Genomic DNA, 18,872 nt, shown 5'->3' with positions numbered 1-18,872 from the left:
ACATGAATTTCTTCGAATAAACAATCGAGCAGTTTGAAACTTGGTCGTAAAGCAGGATGCGGCGTCTTTTTTTTACGACTACGTAATGACGTCATTAGCGTAATGTTAGGAAACATGTCGGTAAATAGAGGGTTATCCCTGATTCTCTGAAGTCTTTTATTTACTGTTGTTTTTCGTTATGAGTGTAGTTGATAAACGTGTATAAGACAGCTGATATAACGGTGTGTGGTTTTTGACCAATCCTGGTGAAAATGTTAACAGAAAATGCCATAGCTAATGCTAACTAGCTCTATGTTGCTAGCCGCATCCTTACATTCTGCACAGAGCATCGCTAACCTTTTCTACACCCTGGAGTAGAAATTTGTCTTGTGTCGTTACCATATGCATTAAGCTACACTCAGATCTGCGTGCGGGCTCAGGTTTGTGTCCTCCGGCTGTGAAAGCTTCATGTACAATGTCAGCGCAAAAAGACTGCGAGTTTTTGGTGAAAAGAGCCCGAGAGCTGGTCTCTGATGATCCTTGTGCGGCCAAAGCCTGGCTCATAACTGCCAGGACCCTTTACCCTGCAGACTTCAACATACAGGTAACATCAAGTCTCTACCTCAACTATTAATATCAGGAAGCAGCATCTGTTTGAAATGCATGGATCCTCTGTTTGTAGTTCATTTTTAACATTCGGTTGACGTGTTTTCACAGTATGAAATGTACATCATTGAACGCAATGCAGAAAGGACGGCTTCAGCAGGCAGACTGCTGTATGACATGTGAGTAACTATGTACTGTCTGTTAGAAAGTTTACTGTGTATTGAGGATTTGACACTTTTCTTCGTCACTCATCTTTGGTGTTTGGACAGACAAAACAAGAAATTCGAAGATGCCATCTTGGAAATTATAACAGACAGATTTGGCAGTTTTCTCACAGTTTTGTATAAATAATTTATAGAATAATAAATAAAAAATAAAAATTCATTATTAGTTTCAGCCCTGATCTTTATGGTATTAGTGTTCATATCAAGCACCCTGGACTGCCTGAGCTAACAGCTGCTGATGATTTGTCCTCCCTTAAGGTTTATAAACTTCCCTGATCAGCCCATTGTGTGGCGGGAGATCAGTGTCATCACAGCTGCCCTGCGCAGTGACTCTCAAGACAAGCATGCACAATTTCTACGAGGTGAGAGGAGTTTAACTGCCATGCGGACGTTATTGTAAATTATAGCAGCCTTACTAACAGGAGGATGTGTGGATTGTCATGAGAGTAATAGTGTTTGTTTTGGTAATCCTTTATGTGTGCGCTTGTCTCTGTCAGGGCTGTTTGAGACACTGCCTGGCCGTGTGCAGTGTGAGATGCTGCTGAAAGCTACAGAGCAGTGTTTCAACACTCTGGAGAAGGCAGAGATGTTGCTGCTTCTTTTGAAACGCTTTCCAGAGTCTGTGGTCCAACATGGGGTATGTAATAATAATAACAACAATTGTATTTTGATATTTGAACCTAGTGTAAATAGCATTTAAATCAGCAATGGTAATGATATGCTGTGTTTTAGGTCAATTTAGGAGAGACGTTGCTAGAGGCAGAGGCATCAGAGAATGTGGAGACTGCTGTGAATTGCTTCAGAAAACTTTTTGGTCAGTGAAACACTTCAGCGTTACAGTTAATGGGTTTTTCATTCAATTTTTAAAATACTTTTTTTTTCTTTTTTACAGTGTGTGATGTCCTTCCTTTGGTCATAAACAACATGGACATGCGTCTGCCAGCCAGCTTGATGCAGAAGTACATGCTGAAAGCAGCTGAATTCTACATTGGTTATGTTACACGTGGACCCTCACCTGATGTACAGATACAGGGTAAATCTGGACTGTACTCTTTCTTTTTTTCACAGCATAATGCCCGTCTGACATGATTTTTTTTTTTTTTTGTCTCATTCTCGTTTTCATTCTTTCTCCCAGCTTCTCAAGATGGTGGATCTCTGAAATCTCCCAGTGTGTCCCGTGGTTCCCAGCGTTACGTGATTGATGGCCTGTCAGAGAAGTCGTCAGTAGTAGCTGAACCTTGGGAGAGGCTGTTGGATATTCTCGCTGTAGTTGGAGCTCGCTGCGAGTGGCAAGGAGACAAGGGACAGAGGTAGTCAACGAATCGGCCGGTGCTGTTTTTTTTAGTTTTTTGTGTCCATTTAACTATTTTTTAAACAAACACACTTTAATACAACAGCTCTGGAAGAAAATACTACATGAATTTTTTTGGACGTGTTGCATCATGGTGCTAATTTATTGGTGATTTTGGAAGCTTAAATTTTGGAGGTGTTGAAATAAACTATTCTACTGCTTTAAATATTTTGAATATGTACATATATGTGAATATGTGTGTGTAAAAGGAAGAGGTACAATGGAAATAGATTGTGTAGATCACCTGTGTTTCCTGCAGGACTTATATATGTTACATACCCCAAATATGTAATGTTTGTCATATCCAGTTGAGTAGCATAAATGATTTTAAAGGTGTATTTGTGTGTGTGTGTGTGTGTGCAACAGGAGTTATGTGGACATGCTGCAGAGAGTGAAGGAGTTGTGTCGCTACTTGCCTGGTCTGGAAGGAGACACAAGGTTCCGCTGCTGCAGTCAAGTGGTCATCTGTACTGCACTCGTCCTCTTCCGCAGTGCTTTTCTCTACGTCTCAGCTGTACAGCCTGCGCTGTTTCAGGGTCAGCGTTTGTCTTTGCAAGCACACATAGTTTCCTCTCTGCTTATTTTCTGAATTTTAGTGACACATTATCTTTTCAGCAAAAGGTTCAGTGATCAAATGATGTGTTTACTTTTGCCAGGTGTGAATGCGTTGAGTTCAGGGCCATGGATTCTTGTAGAGGATTTGAGCTCTGTGTACAATGACGTGGAGGTGGAGAGAGGAGCAGTGAAACATGCACACAAGAAACGCAAACTGGCTGATGGAAGAGAGAGGACTATGGTGAGGACAGATCAGAGATCACTGGGATACTTCTACATGATTGTTAGGAAAGCCAAAAAAGATTGATAGATCACTTTTCAATTGTGTGTGTGTGTGTGTGTGTGTGTGTGTTTTCTTAAATAGGTTATAATATGTTATAAATCTGTGTTCTGGTATATTTGTTTTTTTGGCCATCTACATTTGTTGGTTTGTGCCTTTGTAGAGCTCAGATGATGAGGAAGGCTTGGGGAAAGGCCGCAGTCGACACATTGTAGTGAACAAGACTGAGATGCCGAGCTGGTCGGAGACTCTAGAGAGCTTTCGCATAGCGAGGGAGAGCTGGGATCTCCTTCACTCTCATGATGGCCTGGAAACTGGTAGGCAACTGGGTTTAATATCCATTTGCGTTTATTTACTCATGCAGATAGGGTCCAGGCAGTCTGTCCCAAAATCATTAAGTGGCAACTACATCAAGTGCAATTCTATTCTATTTTAGATTTTTCTTTTACCGAAGGACCAGTTCTCTGTAAGGAAGGACAAAGATAATATTTTTATTAAATGTTTATTTGTATAGGGATAAGTAAGTCACTTGAACTAATTCCACATACATTTGTAACTTTGCATTTTCACAGAGTTCAAAAAGATTTGTGCCTCATGGAAGACGGACAGCTGGTTGTGGTTCAGAATATTCCTCACTGACATGATCATATATCAGGTAAGAAACTTTTTTTATTTTCTCTTTTTGACAAACATTTGCTGCATTTTAAAAGTATTTTTATTAATTAATACTGGGTTAAATTAAACATTATTATCCCTGTTGGGAAATGCAGCAGTGGAAGGAGCAGCATATAGCAATACATTTATTTAAACAAACTGTTCGATCATTTTCTTAATGAATACCAATATAGGTTATAAAACATAACATGACTGATTACAACTAGGGGATGAAATATAAAATATCTTTGTATGTGTGCTTGTGCTTGCATTTCCAGGGACAGTACCGTAAAGCCCTCTCCAGCCTGCTCCAGATGGCTGCAGTGCAGCAGCCTCAGCCTGGGCAACAGAGCCCCACAGGTCAGACCAGTCTGGAGCACCACAGGGCCCTCATACAGCAGGCCTCTTGCCACTACGCGCTGGGAGAGTACAGGGTAAATAGTCACACACACACTAATGTACGGGGTAGAATGGTATTGGGAGATGACGGTATACGTGCTGATTTCTTGCATCTTAATCTTTCCACTACATTTTTTAACTTCTTTCTTTCTGAAAGCACAGCTGGCTCCAAATCTGTTGTGTTGCATTATAACAATGCACAGAGATTGTGATTACTGTTTAAAATTGAAAATTGCTATTACACAAAACCTAGTTTTCTGTGGGTGGAGTTTAATCAGTAACAGTAACTGGCCTGAGGGTGGCGGTATAGTCAAATTTAAGCTAGAGATATGCTTGAGAGATTTAGTACAGTATAGTGCTGGATTTGATTCAGTTTCATTTTAACAATTGTGACCAACTAATATTTTCTTACTTTTCACATCTGTACTAGCTATTTCATATATGTGCCAATATTAAGTCTACTTGAATTATTTGTAAACTTTCCCATATGATCACCACTGACTTTCACAAGCATTTTTGATATAGCACAAAAATGTGAAAAAGATTTAAGGATACAAACGACAAAACATATCCAGGCAACATTTAAATGAAATATGTAGTAGCCCTGCCCGGTTTAAACAACTGTATGTACTCTATGTGTTGATCAGATGGCCTGTGAAAAGCTCCTCGATGTTGTCAGTGGTCTGGTACCCCCAAACCAAGAACCAACAAAGACCTCAGAGGATCAGGGTAGAGTCAAGACCAGAACAAGAAAAGGTAAAGACTCTTTGTAAATTTTAAACTTGTTTCACAAAACTGATATCTAAATACCATTGTATCGTCTCTAAAATATTGTGTGTGTGTGTGTGTCTGGATGTTGGTACATTGCTGTGACCACCCAATCTATACAGCTACAATATAATCCTACCAATAGGGCCACAAGGTTGCTTTGCTGCACCTTGCATGTTGAAACTATAGATGTCTCTTGGTACAAGATACGGAAGTTGTAATGACACTGATTGTTGTGATTATATCAGAACATAATGTATTGCCTCTTTTTTTGTCATAACTAGGTAATGACCTGAGGTTACTTCCCTGCACCACTAAAGCCATCTTACCTTTCTGTCTCCAGCTGATGCTAGCCTGCTTCAAGGTACTTATACTGGTTAAGCCTGTTGAAATAATTGTAGTTTGAGGGTTGGGCTTCATAATGTTTTTATGGTTAGACTCTGATAACAGTATTTGCTTTTTTGAAACTGCATGAATAACACCTTGTATAACCTTCTGTCATTTTCTCATTTTGGCCTGTCAGCTCCGTGCCTTCGCAGACAGTCGTGACGACCTGTCGCTTGGACATGTGGTGGTGCTTCTGCAGCAGGACTGGCCGCAGGGCGAGCTGCTGTTTTTAAAGGCGGTGGATAAAATCTGTCAGCAAGGCAGTTTCCAATATGAGAATTTTTTCAACTATGTCACCAGTATCCTTTTTTGTGACCACTCACACAACCGCTATACACACACAAATTTCTTGAGGTTACTTTGTCTTTAAATGCTATTTTCCATAATCTCATGATTTTTGTCAGACATTGACATGCTAGAGGAGTTTGCATACCTACGTACTCCAGAAGGAGGAAGGATTCAACTAGAGCTATTGCCCAATCAGGGAATGCTGATCAAGTAAGCACCTCGTGTTCAGAAAGTTCCTCAGTTGGCATCGTGACTCTGCACACTCCCGTTCTGTTGGTGTTATGAAATTGATGATCTAAGTAGACACGGCCTGTGGGGAGCAGTTTATTTTGAACTGAAAATGTGGGCATTATAAAAAGAAGGGGTGTATAGTTTAAAAGCTACAATCAGACTCCTTCGTTCATTGCTGTAGAAGTTAAGACACTTGAATGCACCCTCACTGACTGAGAGTTGTTGAATGTTGCTGTCCCTCAGGAACCCTAGTCCCGCCCTGGGGGTGGAGTTAAATACCCTTCTGCTACAAGGGGTGCAGACGATGGACAGGTACCCCAGGCCCCTCCTCCCACAGTCCCCATTCCTCCCCCAACACCAGTCACCCGTCTTCATTCCCAAATGTCAAGGCTTGTCATCCCCCCAGTTTTAATTTGGGCCTGTCATTTTACATCAAGAGTTAGTCGTTCTTTGCTTTCCTGTGGGCATTTGTTCATTTGAGCCATTGCTCGTTTTTCTGTGGTCATCACTGTTGTTGTTATTTGAGGATGATGTTGGCCTCCTTGTACAGTCAATTTAGTTTTTTTGCCTTTTCATAACACTTGATCTCATTTCATTTGTGGACATGTTTTATGTGGCTGTTACTTATGACAGTGAAACTTTTGTTGTGTAATCTTGACCGGCTGATTTATGTGTGAAAGGAAAAAGTAACATACTGTTTCCATGACATTGTCTTTGGTGCATAGATCATTTAGATCTCAGTCTGTCTGTTTGTGCCAACTTGGCTCTCAAAAATACATTTCTGACCTTGGTATGTTTGTGTTTATGAAGTTTTATACTTTATTTTTTATTTTTTTGCCAGACACCATACAGTGACTCGAGGAATTACCAAAGGAGTGAAGGAGGATTTCCGTCTGGCCATGGAGAGGCAGGTGTCACGCTGTGGGGAGAACCTTCTCAGTGTTCTTCATCGTTTCTGTATCAATGAGAAAATCATCATCATCCAGTCTCTTCCTTGACACCTGGCCTTTGACTTTTGAACCTTTCCACAGTTTTAATGCAGCTGGACTGACTTCATGGGAAAAAAAAAAAAAAAAACTGTATCTCAACACAAAACTCATCATTTCTAGCTCTGTTGTCTTTATGGTCAACCAATAACAAAAGAATATGTCTTCTGGCTCTAAAAGTGGATATAATACAGGTTTTCTGAATATTAGCATTTTAATAGTATGTGCATAGTTTTGGGCTTTACTGGTGTTAACCACAAATGCTTAGCCACATTTGAGGTGGTTCGATTCCATTGTGATACTTTTGTGGACGTCAGTAATGACAGAAGAAAAATCCAGTCCACTTCTGATATTATTGGGTAAATTTTATTGCTTTTGTTACAAACGGGATCAGCTTTTAGTTTATATAAATATTTACATTAAACGACAATTGAGCAATTTCAGTCATTTGATATGTGATTAATTGATTTATATCATATGAGTTTTTTACCCAGAAGCTACTAAGCACATATGAGCTGGTGTCACTGTTTTCAAGAACAGTCCATTGCAAACTACATTCTTCTGACCTTCTGTCCCATTCACATTTCTCCTCACATCCCTTTAATCTTAAAGTTTCTCCTGCATTCATTCCTCTGTTTGTATAAGTGGTGCATTTGGAAGGTCTGTCTGAAGAGCAGCTCTGAGGTTAGCCCAGAACAGCCTGTGTTTGGCTGTGTCCTGTGGCCACTCCAGATAGGTGTGCCGGCCCATCATGGACTTGAGCTGGTAGTACTTGGATGGGATAAGGTACTGAGGCAGAGGCTCGAGCAGCACCAGCAAAATGCTGTCAGCGCCACGGGAAAGGCGTTGGTGGCTGGCGAAGTACAGCTCGTAGTGGCACCACTCGCTCTTGACGAAGTGAGCAGAGAGAACAAACACAGAACGTCGGCTTTTCTCAACACAGCTGATGATGTTTTCAATAATTGTCTTTCCTGGAACAAAGTTCTTCTCGTGATGGCAGATTCTGAGCCCTCCTGCTGGACCTTCAAGGTTAGGGAGAAGGGCGTTGTGCACCCAGTCTGCATCATGCTGACTGTAAGACACAAAAGCATGAAACTCAACACCCACCAGGTCTTCAGGTTGAACTTGTCGTGTTCTGGCACGATGTTTGGCTCTGGTCCACTGCCAGATCATGCCCACGTACCAGGGAACATCCAAACGATGGCACAGTGTCACAACAGTAATAATTATTATCACTGCTGGGCACAAGATGGTGGCTGCTAAAATGCTAGGGTTGCAGGAGACCTCTGGGATCAAGAAATGTTTCAAGGTTGTCTCTCTAAGAGCCTCTGGGTAGGTGCAGTAATAGTCCAGTGGCCAGTTTAGCAATTCAATTCCTGTGTCACTGTCTTTTGTTTCAGATTTGATGCCAAGACTTAAGAAACTCCTCAGAGCGCAGGTGCAGGTAAAAGGGTTGTAACTGGCATCCAGGGTTTTTAGTTTGGGGCAGCTATCCAGATTGTTTGCAGATGGGGCACTGAGGGAATTGGACTTGAGCAGAAGCTTATTCAGAATGGGGAAACTGGTGCATACAGGCAGGTCCCGCAGCCTATTAGCATTTAGATTCAGAGATGTAAGGTTTTCCAGTTTTAAGACTGATGACATTATCACAGAAACCTGGTTGTCCTGGAGGTCCAGTGTCTCTATTCCTTTTGGTAGACACTTAAAAACAGACTCTGTCAGACTATTAGAAGACAGAGTCATATTGGTGATGCTTTGAGGCCAGACGCACTCTAACAGTTCATCATAAACCAGGGAGTTGAGGCTGAGGTCCAGATGTTGCAGGGACCTCATATGCTGCACACGTTTGCTCAGCACCTGGAGACTATGAAGATTGTTGTCAAACAGAATCAGTTTCCTCACATTGCCCAAATGATCACATTCAAGAATTTCCTGTCCCTCCACTCTCGAGAAGATGGAGTCAGATAAAGCACAATCGGAAAAGTCCAGATGAAGGATTGGACTCTGTGACTTTGGGCATGTCATGTGTATGATTGAAGTTTCGGTGATTGCTAAACTCTCCACCGGCAAGTTGATAAAAAAGTTGTACACAGCTTCCTGTGAAAAGAAGAAAGATTTCACCACTGCTCTTCTGGCTGCGAAGGATTTCATTTGAGATATCTGAGTCACTTCAGTATCTTTGTAAGGCAAACTGTACATGATCACATCAGAGGCGCTCAGCTGGGCAATAGACGTGTTCAGGACAACATTTACAAAGTTAGTTAAGTCTTTCCATGAGATCCATATGTTGGTAAGATAAAAATTAAATGTGTGTAATTTTACTCTCTGCAACAGCTCAGTCAGGTCTGTGTAGCTGCTTATCAAATTCATTAACTCCAGTTCGTCAAAGCGTGAGAGAGCATCAGCAATCAGATCATAGTCTATCATTTGATTAGTTGTGAAGGCTATCTGAAGCCTTTGAGCAGTAACGTCCTTCAGGCTACCTGCTTCATAATTAAGTTCGCTCTCTATGGTAAGGGTCAATGTACGTAGTTTCACTGAAGCAATATTCTTGAAATCGCCCATACTGATGTTTTTAGCTCCAAGTGCTAATCTCTTCAGTTTAACTAAGTAACTGAACTCACTTCCCAGTGTCATGGAGAGAAACTTGTTACAGGTCAGGTTCAGCACGCGAAGGTTCCCTGTGTGCAGTAGGTACAGCTGACTCGACAGGTTCTTCAGCTTGTTGTGGGACAGGTCCAGATCCTCCAGGAGTGGCGTGTCCAGGAACGTCTCTGGATCGATCATCTCCATGCTATTCCATGAAACATTGAGGAACCTCAGGAGAGTGGTGTTTTTGAAGTCCCCTCTGTGAAGCTGCTGTATGTGGTTGCATGAAAGGTCTAAAAACTCAACCTCCTTTGGCAGGTCCTTGGGGACATATGAGAGATTTCTGGACGAGCGGTCTATGATGCTGTTAGGTGATGAAGCAGTCAGCTGGAGTTGCACCAAAGCAGCCACTGCCAAGATGGCGACGCTCACAGGATTCATTGTCTACCTGGAAATACTAAGTTCCGTTAGTATTCTTCCCACAGACACTATGTATTTAATTTCATTGTCTGTTTTCCATAAATTTAACTTGTGGTTGATCATAACAGGAGGTTTTCTGCTTAAGAATGAATTGCCTTTGATTCAAATGATTAGGATGACGAATGCAAATACAGATATTTTTAATCAACGTCATATGAAACACTGTGAGGCCTGTGTTTTAAGTGCATAATGTCAACCATTATCATAATCTTAATAGTCTACTACATTGGTGAAAATAACAAAATAACATATCAATTAAAAAAAAACAATTAAATAAAAATACATCAAATTTAAAACAAAATCAATCTGTGGTACTATATAGAACACTAACCTTCTGTGAGATGAGTTGAAATTATTAAGCAGAAGATCTGAGCTTAATATGGCATCATCTCTGAACACCGTTCAAGTGGAATCTCTCAAAAAGCAGCTACATATATCCGAGCTCAATCCATCATAATATCTCTCAGAGGCTCACAATCGCCGATGTGAGGAAAGCCAAGTGTTCAGACGGAAGAAAAATTAAAACCTACCAAAAAGAAAAAAAAAAAAGTACATCTGCAAACAAGACTATAATCCTCCCTGTAGACTGCTGAGGGTCTGGAGCTGTTCTCACTTTTTTTTTAAACAACTTCTGCTGCCGTTACAATAAATAACTGCAGAGAGGAAACAGACGCAGTAATGAAAGCAATTCTCAAACCAGTCATGCTGCTTTCTTATCTACATCCACTTTTCACTTCCCTAAAATGTACTGTGCAGTGCTTCTTTTTAACCAAAGGAAACTATTTATTTCACTCCATAATGACATATTGTGTAATATTATGCAAGTATGTGGAGGCAGTAAGTCTTCTTTTAGGTGTATTGTTTCAGTTCATTAAGTTATTTAGACTGAACTTTAAATGGCGAAATAATATAAAAACATGTTTCACTATGAAAGTCATTCAGGTTATTTCATCTATACAAAGAAACAGGACACTTAGAATATACTCTACTGGACATTTTCTTTCATAGTTACATATACAGTATGGGACAGTTATAAATATGAGGCATCGAAGGTCACACTAAGGTCAGTCTGGGTGGTAGATGACCATTTCCCAACATAGGTGACTGACCCCACTAATGCCTTAAAACAGCATGTACCAAGGGATTTGCACTGTTTACCTTACCCAGCTACACACACTGCCTTATTGACAGGATGAAAAAGGGGCTTTGTAATGGCTTTTGATTCTGTTTTAATGTGACCGGGACAAGTTTGTGTACAGACAGATGGGCAATCAAATAAACGCACACACATATTTCCTAGCAACGTTTTAGTCTGGCAGCTCTGCTTTTTCCTTGGGTCAGTGACTGCTACTCACACAAAGCAGAGCTTAATTGAATAAGGATCATATGAGCTGGTGTCACTGTTCTCACCGCCCGCAGTTTGATCAAATCTTGGAGGAACACTGCGGATGTGCTTAGTAGCTTCTGGGTAAAAAAAAAAAAAAAAAAAAAAAATAGCCTGTTTTTCATCCGGCTGAACTGAATTATATTGTTCTTTTTCAGTAAATCTCCTCATATGTGTTAAAAATCTAAATTGAATCCATTAGGCCTATCTCAAAAATGAAACTTATGTTTCAGCAGAGAAGATTACAAAGAAGAAAAAAAATCTGTGTTTGTTGGCAACAGATAGACCACAGTGTGAAGTACTTGCAGCTAAGATCAGAGTACAAGCTAATTATTGACATAAGAACCTTCTTTACAGCAGTCGACAGCAAGTTTGGAGCTCTGTGTGTGTGTGTGTGTGTGTGTGTGTGTGTGTGTTCTCACAGACTAAGATCAGTAATAACCTCCAAAATGTCTCCCTTAACATGGTTTTAAATGTAATCATGCAATAAAAGGAATTATTTTGGAATTGCAGATTGACCTGAAACTTCTCAGATCATACAATTAATTTCAGTGTGTGGATATGAGTCAACCTGTGCATGTGTGAATATTACGCTGTAGGGAGGGGCGGAGTGGAAGCACAAGAACACTGAGAGAGAGATAGAGAAGTCTGACCAGGTTGTCAGATGGACACTGCAGCACCTTGAAGCCTCAGATGTTCCTCTCTCCTGGCTGGTGTATAATTTCTCTCCCATCCACACGACCATTATGGCTCTTGTGTCTGTCAATAGAGGATTTATGAAACTGAACAGTGCAGTTGCTGTGACTGACACCAGTCTGACACCTGATGAAAAACAGGCTATTTTTGACACTATTCAAGTGGATTTCTGAACCAAGGTAGACTCCTTCAGTATGCTGAGCCATCCCTCTCGCACACGTCAGTGCCTCTTACTGTACGTGGTGTTGTTGGTGTGTGGTTGGAACAAGGCAGCCTGTTCTCTTGGGGAGGGCAGGAAGATTTGGCAGCAGACCAAGCAGGACCCCAAAGTCAAGTCTTTTATTCATGACACCTTCCCTTCAGGATTCCTCTGGGGTTCAGGGACATCTGCCTTTCAGACAGAGGGTGCATGGAGCAAGGAGGGGAAGGGAACCTCCATCTGGGATCACTTTACCCATTCCTCTGTCAGTGGTACCTTGGCAACAGAGACTGCCAATGTGGCTAGTGACAGCTATGCTCACTGGGAGGAAGATGTTGAGGCACTGGAGTATCTAGGTGTAAGATCATACTCTTTCTCTCTCTCTTGGCCCAGGCTCTTTCCTGATGGAAATGCCAGCAGCCAGCCCAATTCAGCTGCTGTGGAACATTACAGTCATCTCATAGAGACGCTGCTGGAAAAGAAAATTGAGCCCATCGTCACTCTCCATCACTGGGACCTGCCGCAGACCTTGCAAGAGCGATATGGAGGCTGGAAAAATGACACTTTGGTGGGACTGTTTGAGGAGTATGCTGCCTTTTGTTTTCACACATTCGGGAGTCGTGTTAGGTACTGGCTTACGATGCATAACCCATACCTTGTGGCTGTACAGGGGTATAGGACAGGTGTGCATGCGCCTGGGGAGACAGGGGGTCCCTCTGACTCTCTCATTGTGGCCCACAACCTGATCAGGGTGAGTTAGACACTGTGCCGATTAGGACAGTCTGAACTTATATTGTGCTGTATCTGCCAAGGCTATAAACAGCTGTACATGAGGAACCATCTACTGATAAGCTTTATACTGTCTGTAAACTTCGACCTCCTTTATGAGTCAACAAAACTTTGCATCCTCCAAATAATTATTGAGGTCATCAGATGGTGTAGCAGCGATCATGCAACAAATACACCAGAGTCTTGATATTTTGTTGCAGTCACAGTGAACTTTTAAGTACAATGAACTTTGATGAATTGCATAATAACGTGCAGTTGGTTAAGTTCATCATGCTAAAACTCAAGCTAATACACCAGGTCTGCAAAAAATCATCTCTTTATAAAGGTACTAATGCACAGTCTGGAGGCTATAGTTTATTTATTTATTTATTTGTTGAGCTGCACTTCATTATGCCTGTGGGTGCTTCTGTTTTTTTTTAAATAAAATATAATATAATACAAACCAAAAGCAACAAAAACTACATCCTCTAAAATAACCACCTCTCTGAATACTTTTTGAACAAACACTGAATATTATCAACTTCATTAAGAAAATAGGTTTTAGCTTGCCAGCTGAGTGTATAATTGGTGCAGCTAAGTACGATGCATGCTAATATATCACTTCACTATATATCACTCAAAAATGAGCTGATCATATTTTATTTTGAAATGTTTGTGATCAATAAACAGGATACTTAAAGTGACAGCGAGGTCAGAGTCCACCACATCAGCAGTGCTGTGCTGGAGGGTGTGTGATAGGAAGTCGTGGAGATATGCTTCATTAAAAATCACATAAGTTTATGTGGCTGAGAGTCTACCACAGATAACATGAGCAAATAATAATGCTCTGGTGCCCAACAGTTTCCTTATTATGCTGTTACACCCACTGCAGAAGTTTGGTTTTGTGCTCTCATTTGTTTGTTGCATATTTATCTGTTATTTTGTGAAAAATTAGGGCACTTTCAGAGAGTGGAGGAAGTAATTTGCAATATTTAAATGAAAACAATCTAGATTCTATCTCATATTGTGCGTTTAATGCTGGAACCAAATATGTATAAATATATACGTATAAAATCAATCATCTAGAAGTTTATGTATTTTTTGGCACAGAAATATACACTCTGTGAAGAGTTTAAAGTGAAGCTGTTTTTAAAATGCATGCAGACCTTTTTCACAGCAGCTTATCATAGGTAAAGTGCAGGTTACTAGTAACATTACTGATGTTTTAAAGTGTCCCAATAAGCCATGGCAGTGTAATGCTGAAAGTGAAACTGTGATATATCCAAAATGTCTTGTGAATGTCTGTGAAAAAGCTGTGGTATCTATTGTTGGTATCTAAACTACTACTACTACTACAATGCATTATAAAAATGTTTCTGTTGTATTTTCCAGGCACATGCTAAAGCGTGGCATAGCTACAACACCCGTTTCCGACCAACTCAGAGGGGTAAAGTATCCATTGTTCTGGGATCCCACTGGGTTGAACCTCAAAAAGGCCAAGTCACAGCTGCCAATGTCGAGCTTTGTCAGCAGTCAATAGAGGCTGTGCTTGGCTGGTTTGCCAACCCCATCTTTGGGGATGGAGACTACCCAGTCTTTTTAAAAAACAAACATGGGGCCCTTGTGCCCACATTCACCGCTGAGGAGAAGCTCTATGTGCAGAAAACAGCCGATTTTTTTGCTTTGTCCTTTGGGCCTTACAACCTCCGTCTGGGCCGCAACTTGTTCCAGTATGGGCAGACTGTAACCCCAGACCTGAGGGGCATCCTGGGCTGGATAAAGCTACAGTATGGGAACCTGAGGGTGTTAGTGGCTGAGGGAGGCTGGTTCTCTGAAGCCAGTGTGGGAACGGAGGACACCGTGGCCATCTATCTAATGAAGAGTTTTATCAATCAAGTCCTGAAAGGTAACCAGGGAACTGGAAATGTAATGAAACAATCATGACACAAATACATCAAGTTCTTCTCTCTCTGTCATTGCTATGATCTCTGTTACAGCTATCAAGTTTGATGAGGTGCAGGTGTTTGGCTACACCGCCTGGTCACTGGTGGATGGATTTGAGTGGAATTATGGCTACACTATTAGACGAGGCCTTTTCTATATCGACTTCAGCCACCCAAACCGGACCAGGACGCCAAAGACCTCTGCTCAGTACTACAGGCATGTTGTAAAGGACAATGGTTTCCCCACAGATGAAACCTCCACAGAGGTCAAAGGCCATTTCCCCTGTGACTTTCATTGGGGTATTGCTGACTCCACTTTGCAGGTAAGAGGAGAAAGAAGTGGACTTGAGGAGAAAAGACAAATGTTACCTTATTGATCTTACTACACTAAAAACATATTTCTTATTTTTTTATGTTGTTGCAGGTCCACTTCTACCCTTTCTCCCCACAGTTTACTGACCCTCAGTTGTACATCTGGAACCTGACAGGTGACAGATCACTGCATCCAGTCCCAGGTGTAAAGCTTCACACCAGAGGAGCCCAGTGCACTGAATACTTGGCCATTCGTGATCATCTTCAGCTGATTGCGTCTACTGGAGCATCTCACTACCGCTTCGCCCTAAACTGGTCTCTGATTTTACCCCAAGGAGACCTCTCAAATGTGAATACTGAAGCACTGAGGTAGAAATACACAATCATGGACACAGTTACTACTTTCGTTTCCTCAAATTTAGCCCAATTTTATAATAAGCTTCATTATAGATTAGAACATCCATCCATTTTCTATACCCGCTCTTTCCTGGATCAGGGTCACAGGGATCTGCTGGAGCCTATCCCAGCTCTCTCTCGGGTGGAAGGCAGGGGTACACCCTGGACAGGTCACCAGTCCATCACAGGGCCACATGTAGACACACAAAGACAGACAACCTCCCACATTCACACTCACACTCACTCCTATGGGCAATTTTAGAGTCACCAATCAACCTAACATGCACGTTTTTGGACTGTGGGAGGAAACCAGAGTACACCCACGCAAGCACAGGGAGAACATGCAAACTCCACACAGAAAGGCCAGGATGCGAACCCATGACCTTCTTGTTGTGAGGCAACAGTGCTAACCACTCAGCCACCATGCTACCAGATTAGAACATTATTTTGATAATTTTTTAAATTATATCCACACCCTTCTGACATTTTTTTTCTGTTTACATACTTTGACTCTTAAATCCAAATTTTGTTTTCTGTTCTCTTTTAAAAGGTACTACCGATGTGTCCTGACTGAGCTCAAAAAGCTGGACCTGGAGGCTGTCCTTATTCTCTACTACCCGACACACAGAGCTCCAAACCTAGGCTTGCCTGGGCCACTGCATGCCTCAGGGGGTTGGCTCAATTACAGCACAGTGCAGAGCTTTCAGGAATATGCCGCACTCTGCTACCAGGAGCTGGGGCCCTGGGTTCAATACTGGATCACCATTAATGAGCCGAACAGGCTGGTAGATATTTATTCCAATTGGGATGAGAAGCATCAAGCAGCTCATAACCTTCTTCTGGCTCATGCAAAAGCCTGGAGGTTATATGAGAGGCAGCACTCCAGTCAACAGAAAGCTCTGGTATCCCTTGCTCTACATGCTGACTGGGCCGAAGCTGCCAATCCCTTCTTGGACTCACATGTGGCAGCAGCACAGAGATTCCTTTTGTTTGAGCTTGGTCGTTTCTTAGACCCATTGCTGGGGACCACTTATGAGGGGAAGGGTAGTGAGAGGGGATACCCACAAGAAATGGAGGCATACATGAAGGCAAGAGCTCAAGTAACCGGCCTCTCTGGATCTCCTCTTCCCTCCTTTACTGAGATGGAGAAGGAGGAGCTGAGAGGGGCTTTGAGTTTTATTGCACTGAACCATTTTACCACCCGTTTGGTGTCACCATATCTCACAACACTGGACAATTTTCAGCAGAAACGTTTCCCTGATCACGGCTGCCTGACCCTTTCCGATCCTACCTGGCCCTCCTCCAGTCTAGGGCAAGCTCTTGTACCCTGGGGACTGCGGAAGATCCTGAACTGGGTTAGCCAGAGATATGGAAAGGATCTGCCTATCATTGTCACAGCCAGTGGGGTTGATGATCAGGCTCCTGCTGAGGACAAATTCAGGCAACACTATCTCAGGAGTTACCTACAGGAGGCTCTTAAAGGTGGGACATGCACTGCAGTCCCTCCATCTCCATTAGTTTGCCAATATCCAATGTTCCTTTAACACCCAGACTGTGTTGTGGAGTAATATTTAATAAAATCAAGCATTGCAGTGTTCAGGATGTTGACACATAACTACTTCATATGCAATACAGGTTTATGATTATATCACTTCCTACTATAAAAACTAGACTTAATGACAAACCATAAGGATTATAAAAATAGAAAGGAGCGGAGCGTGCAAGTGTTGTTACCATGTCCTTTATGGTTCTGTGCTCACCTGTATTTGCATGTGTTGTCTTCTAACACAGGCAGAATATGGAACATATATACAGTATATTTTAGTTGTTCATATTGCTTCAAGAAAATGGTGTTAATGGTTAATTCTTATCTCACTTTTTCCCTTATTCTGTTTATCTCTAGCTCATCAATTAGATGGTGTGAATCTGCAGGGCTTTTATGTGTGGAAGCTCCAAGATCGGCATGTCCCCCAGTTTGGCCTTTTCACCTCAGCCCACCACCAGTCTAAAGCTAAAGCCTCCATTGCTATATACCGAGAAATCATCACTCACAGAGGTTTCCCTGATGATGACACCATGCAGACCTGCACGCTCAGTGACCTGCAGGAAGTGTGCTCTGTATGTGCATGGATGTACAAGAACAAAGCCATGCTGGTGTTTGGAGGCTGCATCCTGATAACAGGTGTTATGTTGGCAGCACTCGCCGTCTTCGTCATCATCACCAAGAGAAACCGAACAAAGGGCAGAAGGAGGGGGACGAGCAGGAGAAGAAGAAGGGAAGGAGTGCCAGTGTGTTCATGTCCGCCGGTTGTTAGAAGAAGCTGACTCTGTAATACGTAGCAGAACAACTGTGTGTGACAGGGAAGATTCATTATCTATATTTGTGTCTGGTCCATTAATACTTTTATCTGTACTTGTGACAAATATGTGATCAGTTTACTGAAAGTGTTGCCATCCATTTTACAATGATAGCACAATATCTTTTATAAACATAGGTATATACTTAGCTCAGCTTTAACTGTGGATTGCATCGATTGTGAAAGAATGTGTTTGAAAATATATATTTGCAAGTGGTATCCACTTAATTTGAACAGGAGACTGTTTAGTGTGTGCCACAGACTGCGAACCTCCATTGGGCAATGATGCCACCTAGTGCCAACTTTGATTGAATACTGTGAAATATGGTGTTTTGGTAAAAAAAAAAAAAAAAAAGAAGAACTACAAAACTACTGTTGAGGCTCAACTATGTTTAGTTATAAAACAATATGGCTCCAAAAGTTGAGGCAATTTCATATTTCAGAAAATGCCGTGGTTGTTGCTTCAGCATAGTCAGAGTACAGATTAGAATATACAATAAAACATTTGGATGAGCCAATCATTTTGAACTAGTAGTTTGTACTGTATATATAGTAGTTGTTCTAAAGTGTGATATGCTTCTCTGAGCTGGTCAGTTAATATTAAAGGAGTTTAACTGATCTGTGTCCTTATCGGTCTTCACAAGTACATACTCCATAATTTCTATATTGGATTTAGAAATCAAATGCCACCCAGGACACGCTGGAGGGACTATGTCTCTTGGCTGTCCTGAGAACGCCTCGGTAGCTGCAGGATGTGTCTAGGGACAGGGAAGTCTGGGCTGACCTGATTAGACCACTGTCCCCATGACCCGGTCCTGGATAAGCTGCAGAAAATGGATGGATGGATGGATGGATGGATGGATAGAATGTATATACCAGACAGATATACTGGATGAAGTGGGATCATCAAATACGAAATATTAACATACTATAAACTTACAGCACTTGCAGCAATGGAAAGATTCGTGTTTACAAGACTAATGGAATACATTACATTAAATAATGTGATTATTAGAACAGTGTGGCCTAATTTTTTCAAG

At 41.7% G+C, this 18,872-nt stretch overlaps 3 protein-coding genes across 3 annotated transcripts; 2 read left to right on the top strand and 1 right to left on the bottom strand.

Moving 5' to 3' along the window:
• Positions 1 to 102: 102 nt before the first annotated feature.
• Positions 103 to 7,151, top strand: ints10 (integrator complex subunit 10). Its single transcript, XM_026330378.1, has 17 exons — positions 103 to 583; positions 697 to 764; positions 1,068 to 1,171; positions 1,307 to 1,446; positions 1,542 to 1,623; positions 1,702 to 1,842; positions 1,945 to 2,119; positions 2,527 to 2,696; positions 2,817 to 2,956; positions 3,159 to 3,312; positions 3,568 to 3,650; positions 3,928 to 4,083; positions 4,696 to 4,804; positions 5,101 to 5,180; positions 5,340 to 5,502; positions 5,608 to 5,701; positions 6,564 to 7,151. The coding sequence occupies exons 1-17, from the start codon at positions 455 to 457 to the stop codon at positions 6,718 to 6,720; spliced, it is 2,145 nt and encodes a 714-aa protein (XP_026186163.1). The 5' UTR covers positions 103 to 454; the 3' UTR covers positions 6,721 to 7,151.
• Positions 7,056 to 10,354, bottom strand: tlr1 (toll-like receptor 1). The gene is made up of 2 exons (XM_026330377.1): positions 10,109 to 10,354; positions 7,056 to 9,745 (listed from the first exon to the last, which is right to left on the bottom strand). Exon 2 carries the CDS (start codon positions 9,736 to 9,738, stop codon positions 7,333 to 7,335), a length of 2,406 nt encoding a protein of 801 aa, XP_026186162.1. The 5' UTR covers positions 9,739 to 9,745; positions 10,109 to 10,354; the 3' UTR covers positions 7,056 to 7,332.
• Positions 10,355 to 11,862: 1,508 nt separating this feature from the next.
• klb (klotho beta) lies at positions 11,863 to 18,110 on the top strand. The gene is made up of 6 exons (XM_026330601.1): positions 11,863 to 12,807; positions 14,217 to 14,730; positions 14,822 to 15,090; positions 15,192 to 15,448; positions 16,026 to 16,957; positions 17,379 to 18,110. Exons 1-6 carry the CDS (start codon positions 12,052 to 12,054, stop codon positions 17,798 to 17,800), a joined length of 3,150 nt encoding a protein of 1,049 aa, XP_026186386.1. The 5' UTR covers positions 11,863 to 12,051; the 3' UTR covers positions 17,801 to 18,110.
• Positions 18,111 to 18,872: the final 762 nt, after the last annotated feature.

This window comes from Mastacembelus armatus, chromosome 10, assembly GCF_900324485.2.
Source record: "Mastacembelus armatus chromosome 10, fMasArm1.2, whole genome shotgun sequence".
NCBI lineage: Eukaryota > Metazoa > Chordata > Actinopteri > Synbranchiformes > Mastacembelidae > Mastacembelus > Mastacembelus armatus.
Note: the sequence above shows the minus strand (reverse complement) of the source record. Positions and strands in the feature narration are given on the sequence as shown.

Bases quoted from the DNA above. Each gene is read 5' to 3' on its own strand.
- ints10 (XM_026330378.1), top strand. From the start codon at position 455: ATGTCAGCGCAAAAAGACTGCGAGTTTTTGGTGAAAAGAGCCCGAGAG. The intron at 1,172-1,306 runs GTGAGAGGAGTT...TGTCTCTGTCAG, and splicing joins GCATGCACAATTTCTACGAG to GGCTGTTTGAGACACTGCCT. The intron at 1,447-1,541 runs GTATGTAATAAT...GCTGTGTTTTAG, and splicing joins AGTCTGTGGTCCAACATGGG to GTCAATTTAGGAGAGACGTT.
- tlr1 (XM_026330377.1), bottom strand. From the start codon at position 9,738: ATGAATCCTGTGAGCGTCGCCATCTTGGCAGTGGCTGCTTTGGTGCAA.
- klb (XM_026330601.1), top strand. From the start codon at position 12,052: ATGCTGAGCCATCCCTCTCGCACACGTCAGTGCCTCTTACTGTACGTG. The intron at 12,808-14,216 runs GTGAGTTAGACA...TGTATTTTCCAG, and splicing joins TGGCCCACAACCTGATCAGG to GCACATGCTAAAGCGTGGCA. The intron at 15,091-15,191 runs GTAAGAGGAGAA...ATGTTGTTGCAG, and splicing joins TTGCTGACTCCACTTTGCAG to GTCCACTTCTACCCTTTCTC.